A 16,349-nucleotide genomic window follows, 5' to 3' on the forward strand; every position below is an offset into this window, starting at 1 on the left:
TACTGCACAAGAGGCGTGATCAACATGCAATGACTCATCTCTTCTCTATCTGTCATTGTGTTAAAGGGATTGTTCCCCCCAAAATGAAAATTTTATGTTCATATGCTTACCCCCAGTGCATCCAAAATGTAAGTGTCTTTGTTTCTTCAGTAGTGAAGATACTTCAACACAAATAAAGGTTTTTAACTCCAGCTGAATGGGTAACAACTCTATGAGAAAATTCTTAGACAAAATGCACAAAGAGTTATGTGGCTCATGATGACACATTGATATCTTAAGACACAAAAAAATCAGTTAGAGTGAGAAATCGAGCAATATGTATGTCCACATTTTTTATTTTTATTTTTTACCTCAAATACAATGCTATATCTAACAGCCTGGAATGTAAATCTCTTCCGGTAAGGTAAATATACACGCATGTTTTTTGTTTTTCTACAATTTTTCATAGAATTGTTACCCATTCACATGGCACACAGCAACAGTTGGAGCTAAAAATCTTCATTTGTGTTCTACTGAAGAAACAAAGACACCTACATGTTAGATGGACTGGGGGTAAGCAGGTAAACGTCAAATTTGGGTATTCAGATAGTTAGATAGTTCATTTTGGGGTGAACTATCCCTTTGATACATTTAATGACTATAGTCTTCAGTCCTCCAGGTAATTCAAAATGGATTAAACCTTGGCATATATGGCATGACATATGGACAATACTCTATAAATATAATAATTCTAGTATAATTCTTCTTTTTTTTTTTGTAAATGAAAACATCAATATATATATATTAATACTGCTTGTGAAAAATTTACTTTTCTCCATTTAATTTGGATTGATTTCAAGACATGACAAAAAAAAAAAAAAAAAAAAAAAAAAAACCTTCAATTTACAAACGTATGACGTTTTTTCTGATGAAAAACTTCAGTTTATTTTGGCAAAGTTTTACATTCAGAAATTTAAAAATCTTTAAAAAAAGTTACAATTCTAAGAATGTAAATGAACACACATTTATTTATATATGCAATAATTGTACCAGATGTTGTCTTTTGTTGTTGTTTTTAATGAATATTTAACATTCTGAAATGTATAACAAATCTGTGTATTTCTTTTGTAGGCTACGTTTTGTACTGTATGACGTAATTCCCGACGCATGTTAAATCGGCGCTTGACTGCTTTGGTCTGACGTGACCAAACATAAATAATTTCCTGTGCAAAGTCCACTAACCTAATGCAAGATTGCTGCCAAAAGGACGAATTTTTAAATTAGTTTAAAAGAGCAACCCCGCCTTATATGTGCTTTTTATATTTTACATTCTGAATGGATGTACCACGTCACACCTTTCGTCTGAGATATTTACACACGAGAAGTCTTTGCGCAGGATTGCGTGTCTGCAGATGAGAATTAAACAGACGAATCATGCAGAGTTCAGTCGAGTCTTTCATAAACGTGTTAGAGTCTTATAGAGGAAGAGACAAAGTGGTAAGTTTGTATGCTTACACGCTTCATGAAAAGAACCACATATAATAGACAAAAAGGTATTAGCTTTCATGAAGGCTTTCTCTTTTTAATCAAAAATTCAATATTGCATTAAAAAGAAACACACATCAAATATAAATATAATGCAAAATTAAACTGAGGGATATGATATTAATTCTTTTGAAATTTTAGATTTTTTTTTGTGTAAATATAAAACAGCCCTAACCAATAGAGGTATGGACTCCACTATACCCCTGAAGGTGTGCTGTGGTATCTGGCTCCAAGATGTTAGAGTTAAGATGTTAGAGCAAGTTGCGAGAAGGATCGGACTTGTTTGTTCAGCACATCCAACAGATGCTCGATTGGATTGAGATCTGGGGAATTTGGAGGACTAGTCAACACCTCAAACTTGTTGTGCTCCTCAAACCATTCCTGAACAATTTTTGCTTTGTGGCAAGATACTGACCAGACTGGGAACACCCCACGAGAGCTGCAGTTTTGGAGATGCTCTGACCCAATCGTCTAGCAGAGTGGTTCTCAAACCTGTCCTGGAGTACCAACAGCCCTGCACATTTTGTATGTCTCCCTATATCTGGCGCACCTATTTTAGGTCTTGCAGTCTCTACTAATGACCTCATGAGTTGAATCAGGTGTGACAGATGAGGGAGACATACAAAATGTGCAGGGCATGTGGTACTCCAGGACAGGTTTGAGAACCACTGGTCTAGCATTCACAGTTTGGCCCTTGTCAAACTCGCTCAAATCCTTACACTTGCCCATATTTCCTGCTTCTAATACATCACATTTGAAGACAATATGTTAATTTGCTGCCTAATATAGGCTGTCAGTGGTCATAATGTTATGCCTGATCTGTGTATTTATATATATATATATATATATATATATATATATATATATATATATATATATATATATATATATATATAATATATATACATACACACACAAATATGTAGTAAATGAATAAAAACAAATAAGAAATTAAAAATAACAAACCTTAAACCTATAAAAATCACAATTATTCTCATTATCAATATAATAATCTTCTTTCGTCTTTCCGTCTTTCGGATGAGACGTTAAACCGAGGTCCCGACTCTCTGTGGTCGTTAAAAATCCCAGGATGTCTTTCGGAAAAAGAGTAGGGGTGTAACCCCGGCATCCTGGCCAGATTTGCCCATTGGCCTCTGTCCATCATGGCCTCCTAATAATCCCCATATCCTGATTGGCTTTATCACTAGGTCTCCTCTCCACCAATCAGCTGGTGTGCGGTGGGCGTTCTGGCGCAATTTGGCGGCCGTCGCATCATCCAGGTGGATGCTGCACATTGGTGGTGGTTGAGGAGATTCCCCCCTTCAATGTAAAGCGCTTTAAGTGCCTTGAAAAGCGCTATATACATCGAACACATTGTTATTATTATTACTATGTTTAAAAGATTTTATAGCATGATGAGACATTTAAATGGAAATTACTTGTAACTTTCGTTAAAGAATCTTGTTGGTTTGCATTAAAGGCAATCCCCAGTTATCCATACATGCTGATTGTATGATGTCTCATATGATGTCATCAGTGCAGGAGCTGCATTGCAATTGTATTATCATTTATTTCCTCTTGGTTTAGATAAGGACCCTCTGCTATGGGTCTCAGCTGGTAGGTGGAGTTCTAGCTGGAAAGAACTCTCAGTCTTCACTGGGGAAGAGTCTCCTGCTGTTCTCCGCTCAGTTGAGTCACTGCAGAACCACACTCAGGCTCTTTGATGACCTGTCCATGCTGGGGTACTCCACAAGCTACGGGCTAGGAGCCTCGGTGAGGACACAGGATGGCTCTATTTGACTAAAACATTGTAGTTTTGAAGAAGAGTGACTTAACAGCCTTTTTTTCCCAGGAGGAGGATGCTTTGGTGCGCTGGATGTCAATTCTGAATAATGTAGCTGATCAATTGTATTACCCCTGCGAGCACATCGCCTGGGCCGCAGATGCAGAGCTCATCAAAACCAAATCTGACAGGTGGTGGGTGCTGAGCACAGGCCTCTGGGGCATGTCACTGATCCTCGGCATACTCAGGTAAATTATGAATCACACCACATGTAGTGGGGTCTGAGAACATACTGAACAAATTTAAACCGGAGAGCAAAAAAGATCAGAAAGGATGAAATCGTTGCACTCTACCAACACTGACGTTTTTTTTACAAGAAAGAAAGCAACAATTTAATTTTAAATGTTTCATTAATATGCAACATAGCACATACAAAGCAGACATTTCATCAATGTGCCTTCTATCAGTGAATCATTTAATGTTAATCCTGAAAAAAGTCTAGTGATGTGATGAGTCCAGTTTCCAGCTTCTCATCACAGGTCCTCGACAGACATGACTCAATCACTGATTATTAAACAAGCACAATTATGCAAGACGATTAAAGGTGTCATGAACTGGCTTTTTTAAAAATGTATTATAATGTTTTCTTGGTTCAACTTATGACGTTTGTGTGGTTTTTACATTCCAAAACATCATAATAAATAAGTAATAAGCTATTTTCTACACTGGTTTTGAGACTCACTCAAGAGATGCTCGGTTTTGATGGGTGTGCCTCACTGAAGACTTGGAAGTAAACGCCCACGGCTAGGTTTGGATAAGATTTGCATATTTAATGAGCTTCAGCTCCGCTGTCAGTTCAGAAATATTTTCTTTGACTTGACAAGGAAGTTTTCAGCTCCGAAACTTACAGGACATTCTTATATCAAAAAATGTTTATCTTAGAAATTAAGTTTTAGGTTGAAAAAAAATAAACAGAAAAGCTTTGGTGAAATCCATTAATGAATAAGAATGATAAGAATAATTAGAAAAAAGAGTTATACAGTTATCACTAGTGGTTACAGACTTTACATTAATGTGTTTGTCTTTTGAAAAAAGCAAAAGTCTTTGTTTTTAGATCCATTAGATCCATCCTGATTCTGAAGAGAAAAGTGCAGAAGTTTCAAAGGTCAGGCTCAGCTGAAAGCAGGTGGGTGTTAAAGTTTAGCTTTGAATGTTAATGTTCCCACATTCACTGCCTATTACAGAAACACACAATGGCTGTGATTATTAGGGAGGAAGCATTTTCTCAGAAAGCTGCGCTCCGGAAGCAGATCAGAGGGGAAGTGTTCAGTATCCTGAGCAGTTTGGCAGATCTCAGCAATGCCATTCATTGGATGCCGCCTGGATTTCTGTGGGCTGGACGGTTTCCTCCATGGCTGGTGGGACTGATGGGAACGGCCTCCTCTCTGATAGGTCTTCTACAGATGAGCTCCAGTGATCAAGGAGCATGCACCTAAAGCATTACACACACATCAAATCTATTACTACTTATAATGTATTATTTAATAATAAAAATATGTTTACTAATGTTAAATTTATACAGACTCACTGATATGTCTGTATTTTGAAATTTCATTAATTTCTACTGGTACATAGTTAAAAAAACAATGTTATATTAAATTGTAGATAGATGAATGTATGTGAAAATATAAAAATTTTATACAAATAATGTGAAAATGCTTCAAGCATAATTGTGAAATAAATATATTTTTTTCAATGACTGTTTAAAATATGAAGAATCCTTTTAATTTAAAACTAAGATTTTTAAAAGGCTTGGAAAAATCTGTCACGTTTAATGACAGGAATCAGGATGGATTAGTCATGTCTTGTTCGGGTGCGCACGCGCAGTGGAGATATTCTCAACAACGCTAAGTTTTTCTGGAGCTGCACAATAACACAGTGAAACCCGAATAAAAGTTTTCTGTTCTTTACAAAAAAATGAATCGCGTCAGTTTGTAAGGATGTCTACTGAAACACGACATCCTTTAGTCTGTCTCCAAGCTCCAGCCGTTTAAGCGACTGTGGAGGATTTGCGTGATGATTGTTGTTGGGATCTACATGAGAAGTAAGTTAAGTCGTTATATTGAATAAAACTAACGCTAATTTAAAGATAATTCTCATATTTGTGTTTAGATATTCAGAAATCACATTTGCATGCTTTGTATACATTAGTGTCATGCTCTTTGAACCATCCACGTATACAAAGTCAACCCAGCTGAAGTGTGTTTCATTTCATTTCAATACACTTTATCTTTGCAGACCACACTGATTTAACTTACCAAAAAGTTCTGTGGCTGTACATACTTTAGATACTTTGATGGGCACTATAGAATAGCTGCATACTTCTATTTGCCTTTTTTATGACTTTACTATTGTAGAATGTGGAAACATATTGTCTATGTGTGATCAAAACTCTGACTGGTACAGTATGTTTCAAAGTTGTCTTCTTGTGTTTTCGTCTGTTATTTAGGTTTTACATGGATCAAGGCACTTATGGAAAAATGAATGTTTTTTAAGGGTTATTCATTAAGGCAAAGAATTACTAGTAGTAGAAATGGCAGATGATTTTCTCTACAATGGAGCTTCTTATGATTTCCCCAACTCTCAAACCGAAGCTTCAGCCCAGGATGCACATTGGGCTCCTGATGGTTCTGGATACTCAACTAACCCTCCTGAATCCACAAATTTGCTCAGTGAAAATCTACAGAGCCCTGAGTTAGAGGATCTGGATTCCTATAACCCAATAGAGCCCCCACCACTGGACTGGAGGTCCGACTCCTCCAGTGAGGCTGGATTGGTTGCGGAAAGCAGTTCGGTTGGAGATTTTGAGGCTCCTGGATATTTCAACACAGAGTTGAATGAAGACACAATGTCTGTGGTAAGTGATAACGGAGTTAAAGACTCCAGCGAAGCTTCTGACAAAACCGAAGAGCTTTCGTTTAGAGAACTGTGTGAGAACAAGCCTGAAAAACAGGATGAGCAGCGAGAAAGAAAAGAGAATTACACAGAGGATACGAGTCAGGATATGATGAAAGGGAAAAATGAAGAAAAAATTACGAAACACGATATTGACCACTCACACATTCAAAGTCTTCTCACTCAACTGCATCTTTTTCATCCATCAACTCCTTTCGATACTCCCACCCACTGCACGCATGATGACTCCACCAATCACGGCGCTCTGCAGAATTCGCATACTTCAGCGGAGGCAGCTGCTTACTCTCAAGGGCTTGGGTTTAGTGTCCAATCAGCATGTGCAAATGCAGATAGGAACGTCCCTGAAGCTTTGCTCTTTTCACATGAGTATCAGAAAGATCTGCTGCAGCTTCTAGAGGAGCCAGAGCCTAAGGAACCCATAACTGGCCCGCTGTTCGTTCACACCCCGCTGGTGACCCCCGAACATAAGTCAGGTCTCAGAAGGCAGAGTAGTGATGCAGATGAGATGATCTCTATATCGCACAGTGAGGATGCTTGGCACAGACACCTGCAGGATGAGCTGTTGGTTTCAGGAATCGCAGAGGAGGATCAATGGGCGGCGTCTGAAGGCCAGAACGTGGATCGGTCCGTCTCCCCAAACAATGATATGGTGAGATTTTAGTCCTCTTTAATTGCAGTTAGTTAGGATGTGCTCCATTTTAACCTTACAGATGTGGGATATTTGTACTTAAATTATCAGACTTTTTGACCATATAAGTGTTCCATTGTTTGACAGAAAAGTTTCTGCCGTTTCTGAAATAAAGATTAAATATAAGATAATTGCAACTTTATATATTTTTGACTTTATTTATAAATAGAAATTCTGTGTTCACCTGGCAATTTTAAATGAACATCTCATAATTCAATCTCTCAATTTGTTGTGATTATCCACCGGTTTCAAAAACAAGGCTAGTCCAAGATTAAAATGCATTTTTGAGCTGTCTTAACTGAATACAAATTGTACTGGAATGTTTTAAAATATGTCAGTGCCATTGTTTTGTCTCAAGAGGCGCACCAGTCATTTTTTTTCTCTCTATGGCACGGTTAAAAAAACTACTCAAATGAATCTAATCGAACTAAGGTCTAATCCTGGCTTAAACTAAGCCTTGTCTGTGAAACCAGTCCTGTATGTTTTTTAAAGGGGTCATTACACGGCTTTTTTATTTGTATACTTTTGTCTGAGGTCAACTTATGACGTTTGTGTGGTTTTTACATTCAAAAACATCATAATGAATAAGTAATGGTGGGTTATTTCTACCCTGGTTTTGAGGCTCTCTCATGCACGCTTGGTTTTTATGGGCATGCCGAAGTAAAGACCCATGGCTAGGATTTGATGACATTTTCATATATTTAATGAGCTTCGGCTCCCTCATCAGTATATGTGGGAATTGTTTTGTAAGCATGTGGGTAAACAGCAACCAGAATGATTCGCCCACAGGCCTCGCAAAATGTCTTTATAAAACAAATACAATGATTTATCTCTCATCCACCCGCGATTGATTGGAATGTTATTTTTTTATTACTTTGCACGCCTGATCGGGCCAAGTACATTGCAGACAACATGATCAAAACCTCCTTATGATCCCGATATTCTTATATTACCGTGACCTTTTATATATCAAAAGCTCAAGAAAAAGTTGATTTCTCAATTCATGACCCCTTTAAGGGTTTCCTTATTTCATAGACGAAAGGATTTTTCTGGATTAAGAAGTGGCATATTTTGTTTAAGAAATGTTAATTCTGAAAAAAAGAGTTTGTGACTCAAAACTGTGAGATAAAATAAACTTGTAATTCAGAAAAAGTTTGAACTACTATACGTTAATTTAAAGTGGTAACATTTATAAACTTAGCATTTCAAGCAATAGTCAATATTGTAAAATAAAAATATCCTTTTTATTCTCTGGCGGAAATGGATTTACTTGTGATCTGATCAGATTTTATTCTCATGTAATCTAAGAACTTTAATATCATGTATGACATCATACACCCATATCTCAATAAAATTGGGATGTCCACAAACAGAAATTTGAATTCTGACTTTTTTACTTGAGCATTGGAATCACTAGAGTTTAGAGTTTATTTTCTTTTCTTTTGTCTTTTAGCAGGAACCTGAGACACAGCCAGCATATAAGAATGGTAGGAAAATCTGCGTAAAGTATTTGTATTTATTTATTTTCATAGCTCTTGCAATATAGATGTAAAATAATGTCATTTTGTTGTTCTTCTAAGTGCCTGGACCATGTGACCCTGAAGACCTCCTGGATGGGGTGATCTTTGGAGCTAAATATCTTGGATCTACACAATTACAGTCTGAGAAAAATCCCTCCACTAATGCACGGATGGCCCAGGCACAGGAAGCTATGGATCGTATCAAGGTCTACAATACATATATTTTTATATATATCATTTTTTATTTAATAAAGCAATTTTTACTTTTTTAAGTTCTGTTCTGTTTAAGTTTTCTAAGTATCATGACAGGACTCAATGATAAGGATCATTTTTTATGAATTTAAAATTATACAGTTATTTAATTAAAAAGGAACTTAGGAGTAAAAACCTAAACACATTTGCTGGAAAGCGATGGCATGCAATACATTGCAAAACATTACTAATTGCTTTTTAATTTTCAACCTGTTTCAACCTGTTGAAAATATAAGTGTCAGTTTTACTTGGACCAGTAAGGAACTGCCCACAACACCCTTTCATTGTGGTTTTACACAGGCAACCACAACAATTTTGAATGTATTCACCATTCTAAAAATCTAGTTAGACTATTGACATGGCTAATTCAACATATATGTGCATGTGTGCATTTATATAATATCTAGGCACCTGAAGGAGAGTCTCAGCCTATGACGGAGGTGGATCTGTTCATTTCTACACAGAGAATCAAAGTACTGAGTGCTGACACACAGGTTAGACAATAAAAATGCCTGACAGTCCGTCTTGTGTTTTGTGAGTTCTGTATCCTGATGTGTGGCTGATTTCTCTCACGCTTCCAGGAGGCCATGATGGACCATGCTCTGCAGATGATTTCATACATTGCAGACATTGGGAAGATTGTAGTTTTGATGGCCCGTAGAAAACCAGCTAATCGCAAGTCAGCGGACTCCGGGGCTAGCTCTGCAGCACCACCGAAGAAGTGCTGGATGATCTGCCATGTCTTTTCTTCAGAGGATGTGAGTCAAATAATTACAATTATTCATTTACCAGACACTTTTTTACAAGCGACTTACAGTTAAAGGGTTAGTTCACCCAAAAATGAAAATTCTCTCATTAATTACTTACCCTAATGTCGTTCGACACCTGTAAGACCTCCGTTCATCTTCAGAACACAAATGAAGATATTTTTGTTGAAATCCGATGACTCAGACAGGCCTTCTTTGACACCAATGTCTTTTCCTCCCTCAAGACCCATAAAGGCACTAAAGACGTCGTTACAAAGCCCATCTCACTACAGTGATTCTACAATAATTTCATGAAGTGACGAGAATAGTTTTTGTGTGCAAAAAAAAAATAATTTCAATAACGACTTGTATAGTGATGGGCTGATTTCAAAACAAAGTTTTGAACGGTTATGAATCAACGCATCGCATCGAATCGCAACATTCAGATGGTAGAGTCAGAATTTTGCGTAAACAGAATGAGAACATGGATCATCATGCCTTGTTACCACTGTGCAGGCTGGTGGTGGTGGTGTAATGGTGTGGGGCTGTTTTCTTGGCACACTTTAGGCCCCTTAGTGCCAAATGGGCACGTTTAAATGTCATGGCCTACCTGAGCATTGTTTCTGACCATGTCCATCCCTTTATGAACATCATGTACCTATCCTCTGATGGCTACTTCCAGCCGGATAATGCACCATGTCACAAAGCTTGAATCATTTCAAATTAGTTTCTTGAACATGACAATGAGTTCAGTGTACTAAAATGGCCCCCACAGTCACCAGATCTCAACCCAATAGAGCATCTTTGGGATGTGGTGGAACGGGAGGTTCGTCCCCTGGATGTGCATCCCACAAATCTCCATCAACTGCAAGATGCTATCCTATCAATATGGGCCAATATTTCTAAAGAATGCTATCAGCACCTTGTTGAATCAATGCCACGTAGAATTAAGGCAGTTCTGAAGGCGAAAGTGGGGTCAAATACAGTATTAGTATGGTGTTCATATAATATACAGTACAGGCCAAACGTTTGGACACATTACTATTTGTAATGTTTTTGAAAGAAGTTTCTTCTGCTCTTCAAGCCTGCATTTATTTGATCAAAAATACAGCATTTTTTAAAATATTGTGATATATTACAATTTAAAATAATTGATTTTCAATTTATTACAATTTAAATGATCATTTATTTCTGTGATGGAAAGCTGAATTTTCAGGTCAGTGAAAATTGTGATCCTTCAGAAATCATTCTAATATGATGGTTCATTTTCAAAGTTGGAAACACTTCTGCTTCTTAATATTTTTTCATAACCTGTGATACTGTTTTTATAATACTTTGATGAATAAAAAAAAAGAAGCAAATATTTTAAAAATAGAAATCTTTTGTAACAACAATATACATTACTGGTCAGTAATTTTTTTTTTGTGTGTGAAATAAATCAATAATTTTATTCAGCAAGGATGTGTTAAATTGATAAAAATTGATAGTAAAGGAGATTTATATTATTTGACTATATGTTTTTATTTTGAATAAATGCAGTTCTTTTGAATCTTTCTATTCATCAAATATATTAGGCAGCAGAACTGTTTCCAACACTCATAATAAATTGAATATTAGAATGATTTCTGAAGGATCATGATCACTGAAGACTGGAGTAACCATCCTGAAAATTCAGCTTTGCATCACAGAAATAAATGATAATTTAAAGGATAATAAATTGAAAACCAAATATTATAAATTGTAATAATATATCACAATATAATTTTTTTTTGTTGTATTTTTGATCAAATAAATGATCTTGATGAGCAGAAGAAACTTATTTCAAAAACATTACAAATAGTAATGTGTCCAAACTTTTGGCCTGTACTGTGTGTATATGTATATGTGTGTATATATATATATATATATATATATATATATATATATATATATATATATATCGTCCATCGCTACTCTCAAATGTTGTACATATTTTCGTGTGATGTCTACCGGCAAAAACCATTCCATTGTCATTATTGTACGGTTTTATTATGCATTTACACATAAATATGTTGTTTGAGGATTTCATTTAACTTTCATAATACTTTATGTGTGTCTTCTTTAGGCTCAGATCATTGCTCAGGCCATTGGTCAGGCTTTTGGTGTTGCATACCAGCAGTTTCTGCACACTAACGGAATTAAAGCTAGTGATCTGAGGCCAGGCGAGTACAGCGATTATCTCGGCACTCAGGAACTTTATAACGGAGACCTGGTTCACTTTTCCTGCTCTGAAAACATCAGAGAGGTAAGGATGTCTTCTTTTCTATATGGATCTTTGCTGAAAGCTGTTGCCTTTCAATCTGAGTGCGTAGCGATAAAGCTAAACGAATCGCTGATAAACGGAGCTTTCACACTGAATGCAAAACTATTGATTGCCTTCAGTTAATTCATGTCTGCGTGATTGGTGCCGCTGACTGATAATATATATTTCCTCATGTATCTATCTCGTAGGTTTTCCCATTTGGCCACGACCTTGTCCGCTGTACAACATACAACAGTAAATTAAGATAAATAAAACTACTTTGGTACTACACAGAAAACCATAATGGAGTGTGTGTAATAACTTCCGACTGCGATGTAAAGGTTTTTTTGTTTTGTTTTGTTTTTTGTAATAATGGGCAGCTGTTCATTATTTGTAGTGTTTTATAATAAACTCAATGTTACACTTGCTTATCATTTCTCATACCCTGAGCCATATGAAGGAAACATACTGAACATACACCGATCAGGCATAACATTATGGCAGATGAAGTGAATAGCTCTGATTATCTAGACTAGAAGTTAAGGCTCATTCTGATAGAAAGGTGTCAGAATACACCGTGCATCGCAGTTTGTTGTGCATGAGGCGACATTGCTGCAGACCAGTCAGGTTGCCCATGCTGACCCCTGTCCACTCCCGAAAGCGCCAACTGTGTCCACGTGAGAATCAGAAATGGACCTCGGAGCAATTGAAAAAGGTGGCCTGGTCTGATGAATCATGTTTTCTTTTACATCACGTGGCTAGTCGGGTGCATGTGTGTCTCTTACCTGGGGATAACATGGCACCAGGATGCACTATGGGAAGAAGGCAAGCTGGCGGAGGCAGTGTGATGATTTGGGCAATGTTCTGCTGGGAAACCATGGTTCCTGCCATCCATAAGGATGTTACTTTGACACGTACCACCTACCTAAGCATTGTTAGAGAGAGAGAGAGAGAGAGAGAGAGAGAGAGAGAGAGAGAGAGAGAGAGAGAGAAAATGAGCTGTCTGACTGCATGGACGAAACCATATACGGTTTCAAGGTTTTAAAATCGAAACCTTTGCAATGGAAAATGAATAGAAATGATAACCTAAAGAACATCTAAGAAAGAATAAATATGTATGGGCGAGGGAAAAAAAGTTGGCACGCTGGTCAAAAACCAAAACACTTGTCAGTGTGAATTGCTCCATGGGGATCTAGATTCAAGAGTGTCATCGTGAAGTACATTTGCGTCTCTTAAACGCACTCAGTGTGAAAGGCCCTTTATTTTTTACTTAACTATGGCTAGATGGCATGAAAAAAAACATTCCCCTCTTTTTTATTTTTAGGTATGCATTTCAAAAAAGGCTGGAGAGATATTAGGCGTTGCGATTGTGGAGTCTGGCTGGGGCTCTATCTTACCGACAGTGGTGGTAGCCAACCTGCTGCACGGCGGCCCTGCAGAACGTTCCGGCGAGCTGAGCATCGGGGATCGCATCATGTCTGTTAATGGCACCAGTCTGGTGGGCCTCCCCATCGCCACCTGCCAAAGTATCATACGAGTAAGATCAACCAGACATAAAGCAGTCCACAACAATTAAAACACTGCGTCTCGTGCCAAAATGTAGATATTTGTTTTCGCCAGGATTTAAAGAACCTGTCGATGATAAAGCTGAGCATCGTTCACTGTCCACCTGTCACCATGGCGATCATTAAGCGTCCAGACCCCAAATATCAGCTGGGCTTCAGCGTGGAGGACGGGATTGTAAGCAACTGTTTACAACCACTATGTTGGTGAAGCTTTATTGAGTATATGCAATTCTGTTTCTGCTAACATGACTTCCGCAATAGATTTGCAGTTTAATGCGGGGCGGAATAGCTGAGCGGGGCGGCATTCGAGTTGGTCATCGTATCATTGAGATCAATGGACAGAGTGTCGTTGCTACACCTCACGAGAAAATCATCCACATCCTGTCCAGTGCTGTAGGAGAGGTAGGGGGAGTGTATTTGACTTGAAATAATATTGCACACTTTTGTACTACAGCAAGAATGATTAAAAGAACTTCTTGAAATATGATATGAAGATATGATATATGATACGGGATATGATCATTCAGATTTCAGCACACTCTAAAACATCAGCCTTAAATTGGATTTCAAACCAAATGTTTATCTGTTTTAGTGTGTTTTTATTGCTTTGCAGAATTTTCAAAAATTGAGTCAAAAACCAAATTCAAAAACATTCACCAGTATTGCTTTTTTCCTGGCTATTAAATTCTATAATACAATAAATGGCTGCACTTTATTTTACAGTCCTGTTCCCTGTTTACATCCTACAGTTGCAAGAAAAAATGTGAACCGCTTGCAGAATCTGTGAAAATGCTAATAATTTTAACAAAATGAAAGCGATAATACAAAATGCGTTATTTTTTATTTAGTGCTGCCCTGAATAAGATATTTTACATAATTTTATTTAAAATATAGTCCACAAGACAAAAAAATAGCTGCATTTATTAAAAATGACCAGTTCAAAAGTTTATGAACCATTGATTCTCAGAGTACTGTGTGTCCTTACCTGGATGATCCACGGCTGTTTTTTTTTTGTGATGGTTGCTCTTGAGTCTCTTGTTTGTCCTGAGCAGTTAAACTGCCAATGTTCTTCAGATAAATCCTCCAGGTCCTGCAAACTCTTCAGTTTTCCAGCATCTTTTTCATATTTGAAGCCCTCTCCAGCAGTGACTGTATGATTTTCAGATCCATCTTTTCACACCGAGGACCATTGTGGGACTCAAACACAACTATTAAAAAAGGTTCAAACATTCACTGATGCATCTGAAGTAAAGCCGGGGGTGAACACTTTTGAACAGGATGAAGATGTCCAAATCTTTTCTTTTTTTTTGCTCTTTTTTTCTTCTTCTTCCATTTAGTGTTGCTCTTTAGAAGCAACAGAAGATAAGTAAATGTTCCTGGGAAGACAAATTAAGTACAAATTACCTTGATCTTCAAATTCAATAAGCCCCCCACCCCCCGGCTCTTAATGCATCATGTTTTCTTTTGGAGCATCAGTGAAAGTTTGAACCTTCTTTAATAGTGTTTGAGTCCCTCAATTGTCCTCAGTGTGAAAAGATGGATCTGAAAATCATACAGTTACTGCTGGAGAGGGCTCAAATATGAAAAAAATGCTGGAAAACTGAAGAGTTTGCAGGACCTGGAGAATTTTTCTGAAGAACATTGGGCAGTTTAACTGCTCAGGACAAACAAGAGCCTCAAGAGCAACCATCACAAAATAAAAACAGCCGTGGGTCATCCAGGTAATGACACACCGTACTAATAATCAAAAAAACATTGATTTTGTTAAGATTATTCCCATTTTCAGATTCTGCAAGTGGTTCACATACTTTTTCTTGCAACCGTATACTTATTATAGTAATTACAATAACTGGGTAATAAATAGATACTAATCGGGGAGTTACTAGGGGATACTACCCCTAGTAACTTTATATTAGCCAGTACCTTTTTAAGTAAGTAAGTACTGTAAGTATTTGTAAGTGTGTGTACTGTAAATATTTTAAGAAAAATACATTTAGTTAAACTAAACTGAAAAAGTGGAGACCAATGAATATGCTCTTTTTGCAGATGAATATATTTTTATCTAATTTGTAACAGATTCATCTGAAGACTATGCCAACATCAACCTACCGTCTCCTGACTGGCCTAGATCAGCCCGTGTTCCTTTAGGCGGCGGATCCCCTCAGGTTCTCTCGGTCACATGCAAGTTTACCACTGAACACTTGACTGAAGTGTAGAGAAGTTATTTTATTTAAACTCTGTCCTTTAGCAGATGTATTAAAGATGAACAGTGTAAATGTTATAGATCATGGACCTCCATTTTAAAGCTGTTTTAGAGCTGGTTATTTAACTGCTGGTTATTATGTGTACATTTGTTTTTGCTCTCGCTGCTAAGCCATGGTGCCTGACAAGAAACGCCTCCTTTCTAAATGACTATGCATTAGAATCCACACTTAAAATGAATCTTAAATAACCTTGAGCCTTCCATCTCAAGCTTCCAGCACTTCTGCGATATCTCATTACAGATTTGATGTGCAGTGGTTTTTAAGGGTTTACATGCTCTTTACAGAGCTCAAGATTTAGTGCCTGTAAAAATGAATGGACCTTGATTATGCCAGGGTTGTTTTTAGCTATATATAGAGAGGTATATTTTAATAACTGCTGTATTGGATGTTTATTAAAGATGCATAAAGACCTTCTTTCTTGATTTGTGTGTTTAATTGTTTAAAGAGGACGGTATTACTGTTCTAAGATGTATCTTATATTTTTTTATATTAAAGCTTTTTTTATTTGTTTAACTATTTAAAATATCATTCATTTTCAAGACATCGATAATGGGCAGGATAAATCATCACGGGATATATGCAGAATTATAAAATGTATAAAAAGATAATTACATTTCCAGACAGGCTCACGGTACAGGTCCCGGAAATTGCGCAGGGCTTATGTAAAGTCTAAAATGGGCGGGCGTTAAATGACCACAAAGCAAATGATTGGCTACATGTCCGGAATGCAGCGCTCTCTATTGGTTACAA

The 16,349-nt window shown here is 37.1% G+C and overlaps 2 protein-coding genes and 1 long non-coding RNA gene across 6 annotated transcripts; 2 read left to right on the plus strand and 1 right to left on the minus strand.

The window, feature by feature from the left end:
• Nucleotides 1-1,160: 1,160 nt before the first annotated feature.
• pex11g (peroxisomal biogenesis factor 11 gamma) lies at nt 1,161-4,803 on the plus strand. The gene is made up of 5 exons (XM_067431182.1): nt 1,161-1,476; nt 3,112-3,297; nt 3,377-3,555; nt 4,422-4,493; nt 4,578-4,803. Exons 1-5 carry the CDS (start codon nt 1,414-1,416, stop codon nt 4,801-4,803), a joined length of 726 nt encoding a protein of 241 aa, XP_067287283.1. The 5' UTR covers nt 1,161-1,413.
• Nucleotides 4,804-5,274: 471 nt separating this feature from the next.
• On the plus strand, nt 5,275-16,009 carry si:ch73-40i7.5 (amyloid-beta A4 precursor protein-binding family A member 3). 3 transcript variants are annotated; one of them, XM_067431180.1, is made up of 11 exons: nt 5,275-5,411; nt 5,817-6,932; nt 8,425-8,458; nt 8,552-8,697; nt 9,151-9,237; nt 9,325-9,501; nt 11,594-11,773; nt 13,095-13,307; nt 13,391-13,510; nt 13,597-13,737; nt 15,412-16,009. In XM_067431180.1, exons 2-11 carry the CDS (start codon nt 5,901-5,903, stop codon nt 15,481-15,483), a joined length of 2,202 nt encoding a protein of 733 aa, XP_067287281.1. In that variant the 5' UTR covers nt 5,275-5,411; nt 5,817-5,900; the 3' UTR covers nt 15,484-16,009. The 3 variants fall into 3 exon arrangements, with proteins under 3 accessions (XP_067287281.1, XP_067287282.1, XP_067287280.1); XM_067431181.1 differs by lacking the exon at nt 5,275-5,411 and having other exon boundaries at nt 5,746-6,932; nt 8,428-8,458; XM_067431179.1 differs by lacking the exon at nt 5,275-5,411 and having other exon boundaries at nt 5,748-6,932.
• Nucleotides 11,782-16,257, minus strand: LOC137058031 (uncharacterized). Of its 2 annotated transcripts, XR_010900573.1 has the most exons (4): nt 16,212-16,257; nt 13,168-13,288; nt 12,556-12,695; nt 11,782-12,466 (listed from the first exon to the last, which is right to left on the minus strand). It is a non-coding gene; the product is annotated as an uncharacterized lncRNA (long non-coding RNA). The 2 variants fall into 2 exon arrangements; XR_010900572.1 differs by having other exon boundaries at nt 11,782-12,695.
• Nucleotides 16,258-16,349: the final 92 nt, after the last annotated feature.

The sequence above is a fragment of the Pseudorasbora parva genome, chromosome 22, assembly GCF_024679245.1.
Source record: "Pseudorasbora parva isolate DD20220531a chromosome 22, ASM2467924v1, whole genome shotgun sequence".
Lineage (NCBI taxonomy): Eukaryota > Metazoa > Chordata > Actinopteri > Cypriniformes > Gobionidae > Pseudorasbora > Pseudorasbora parva.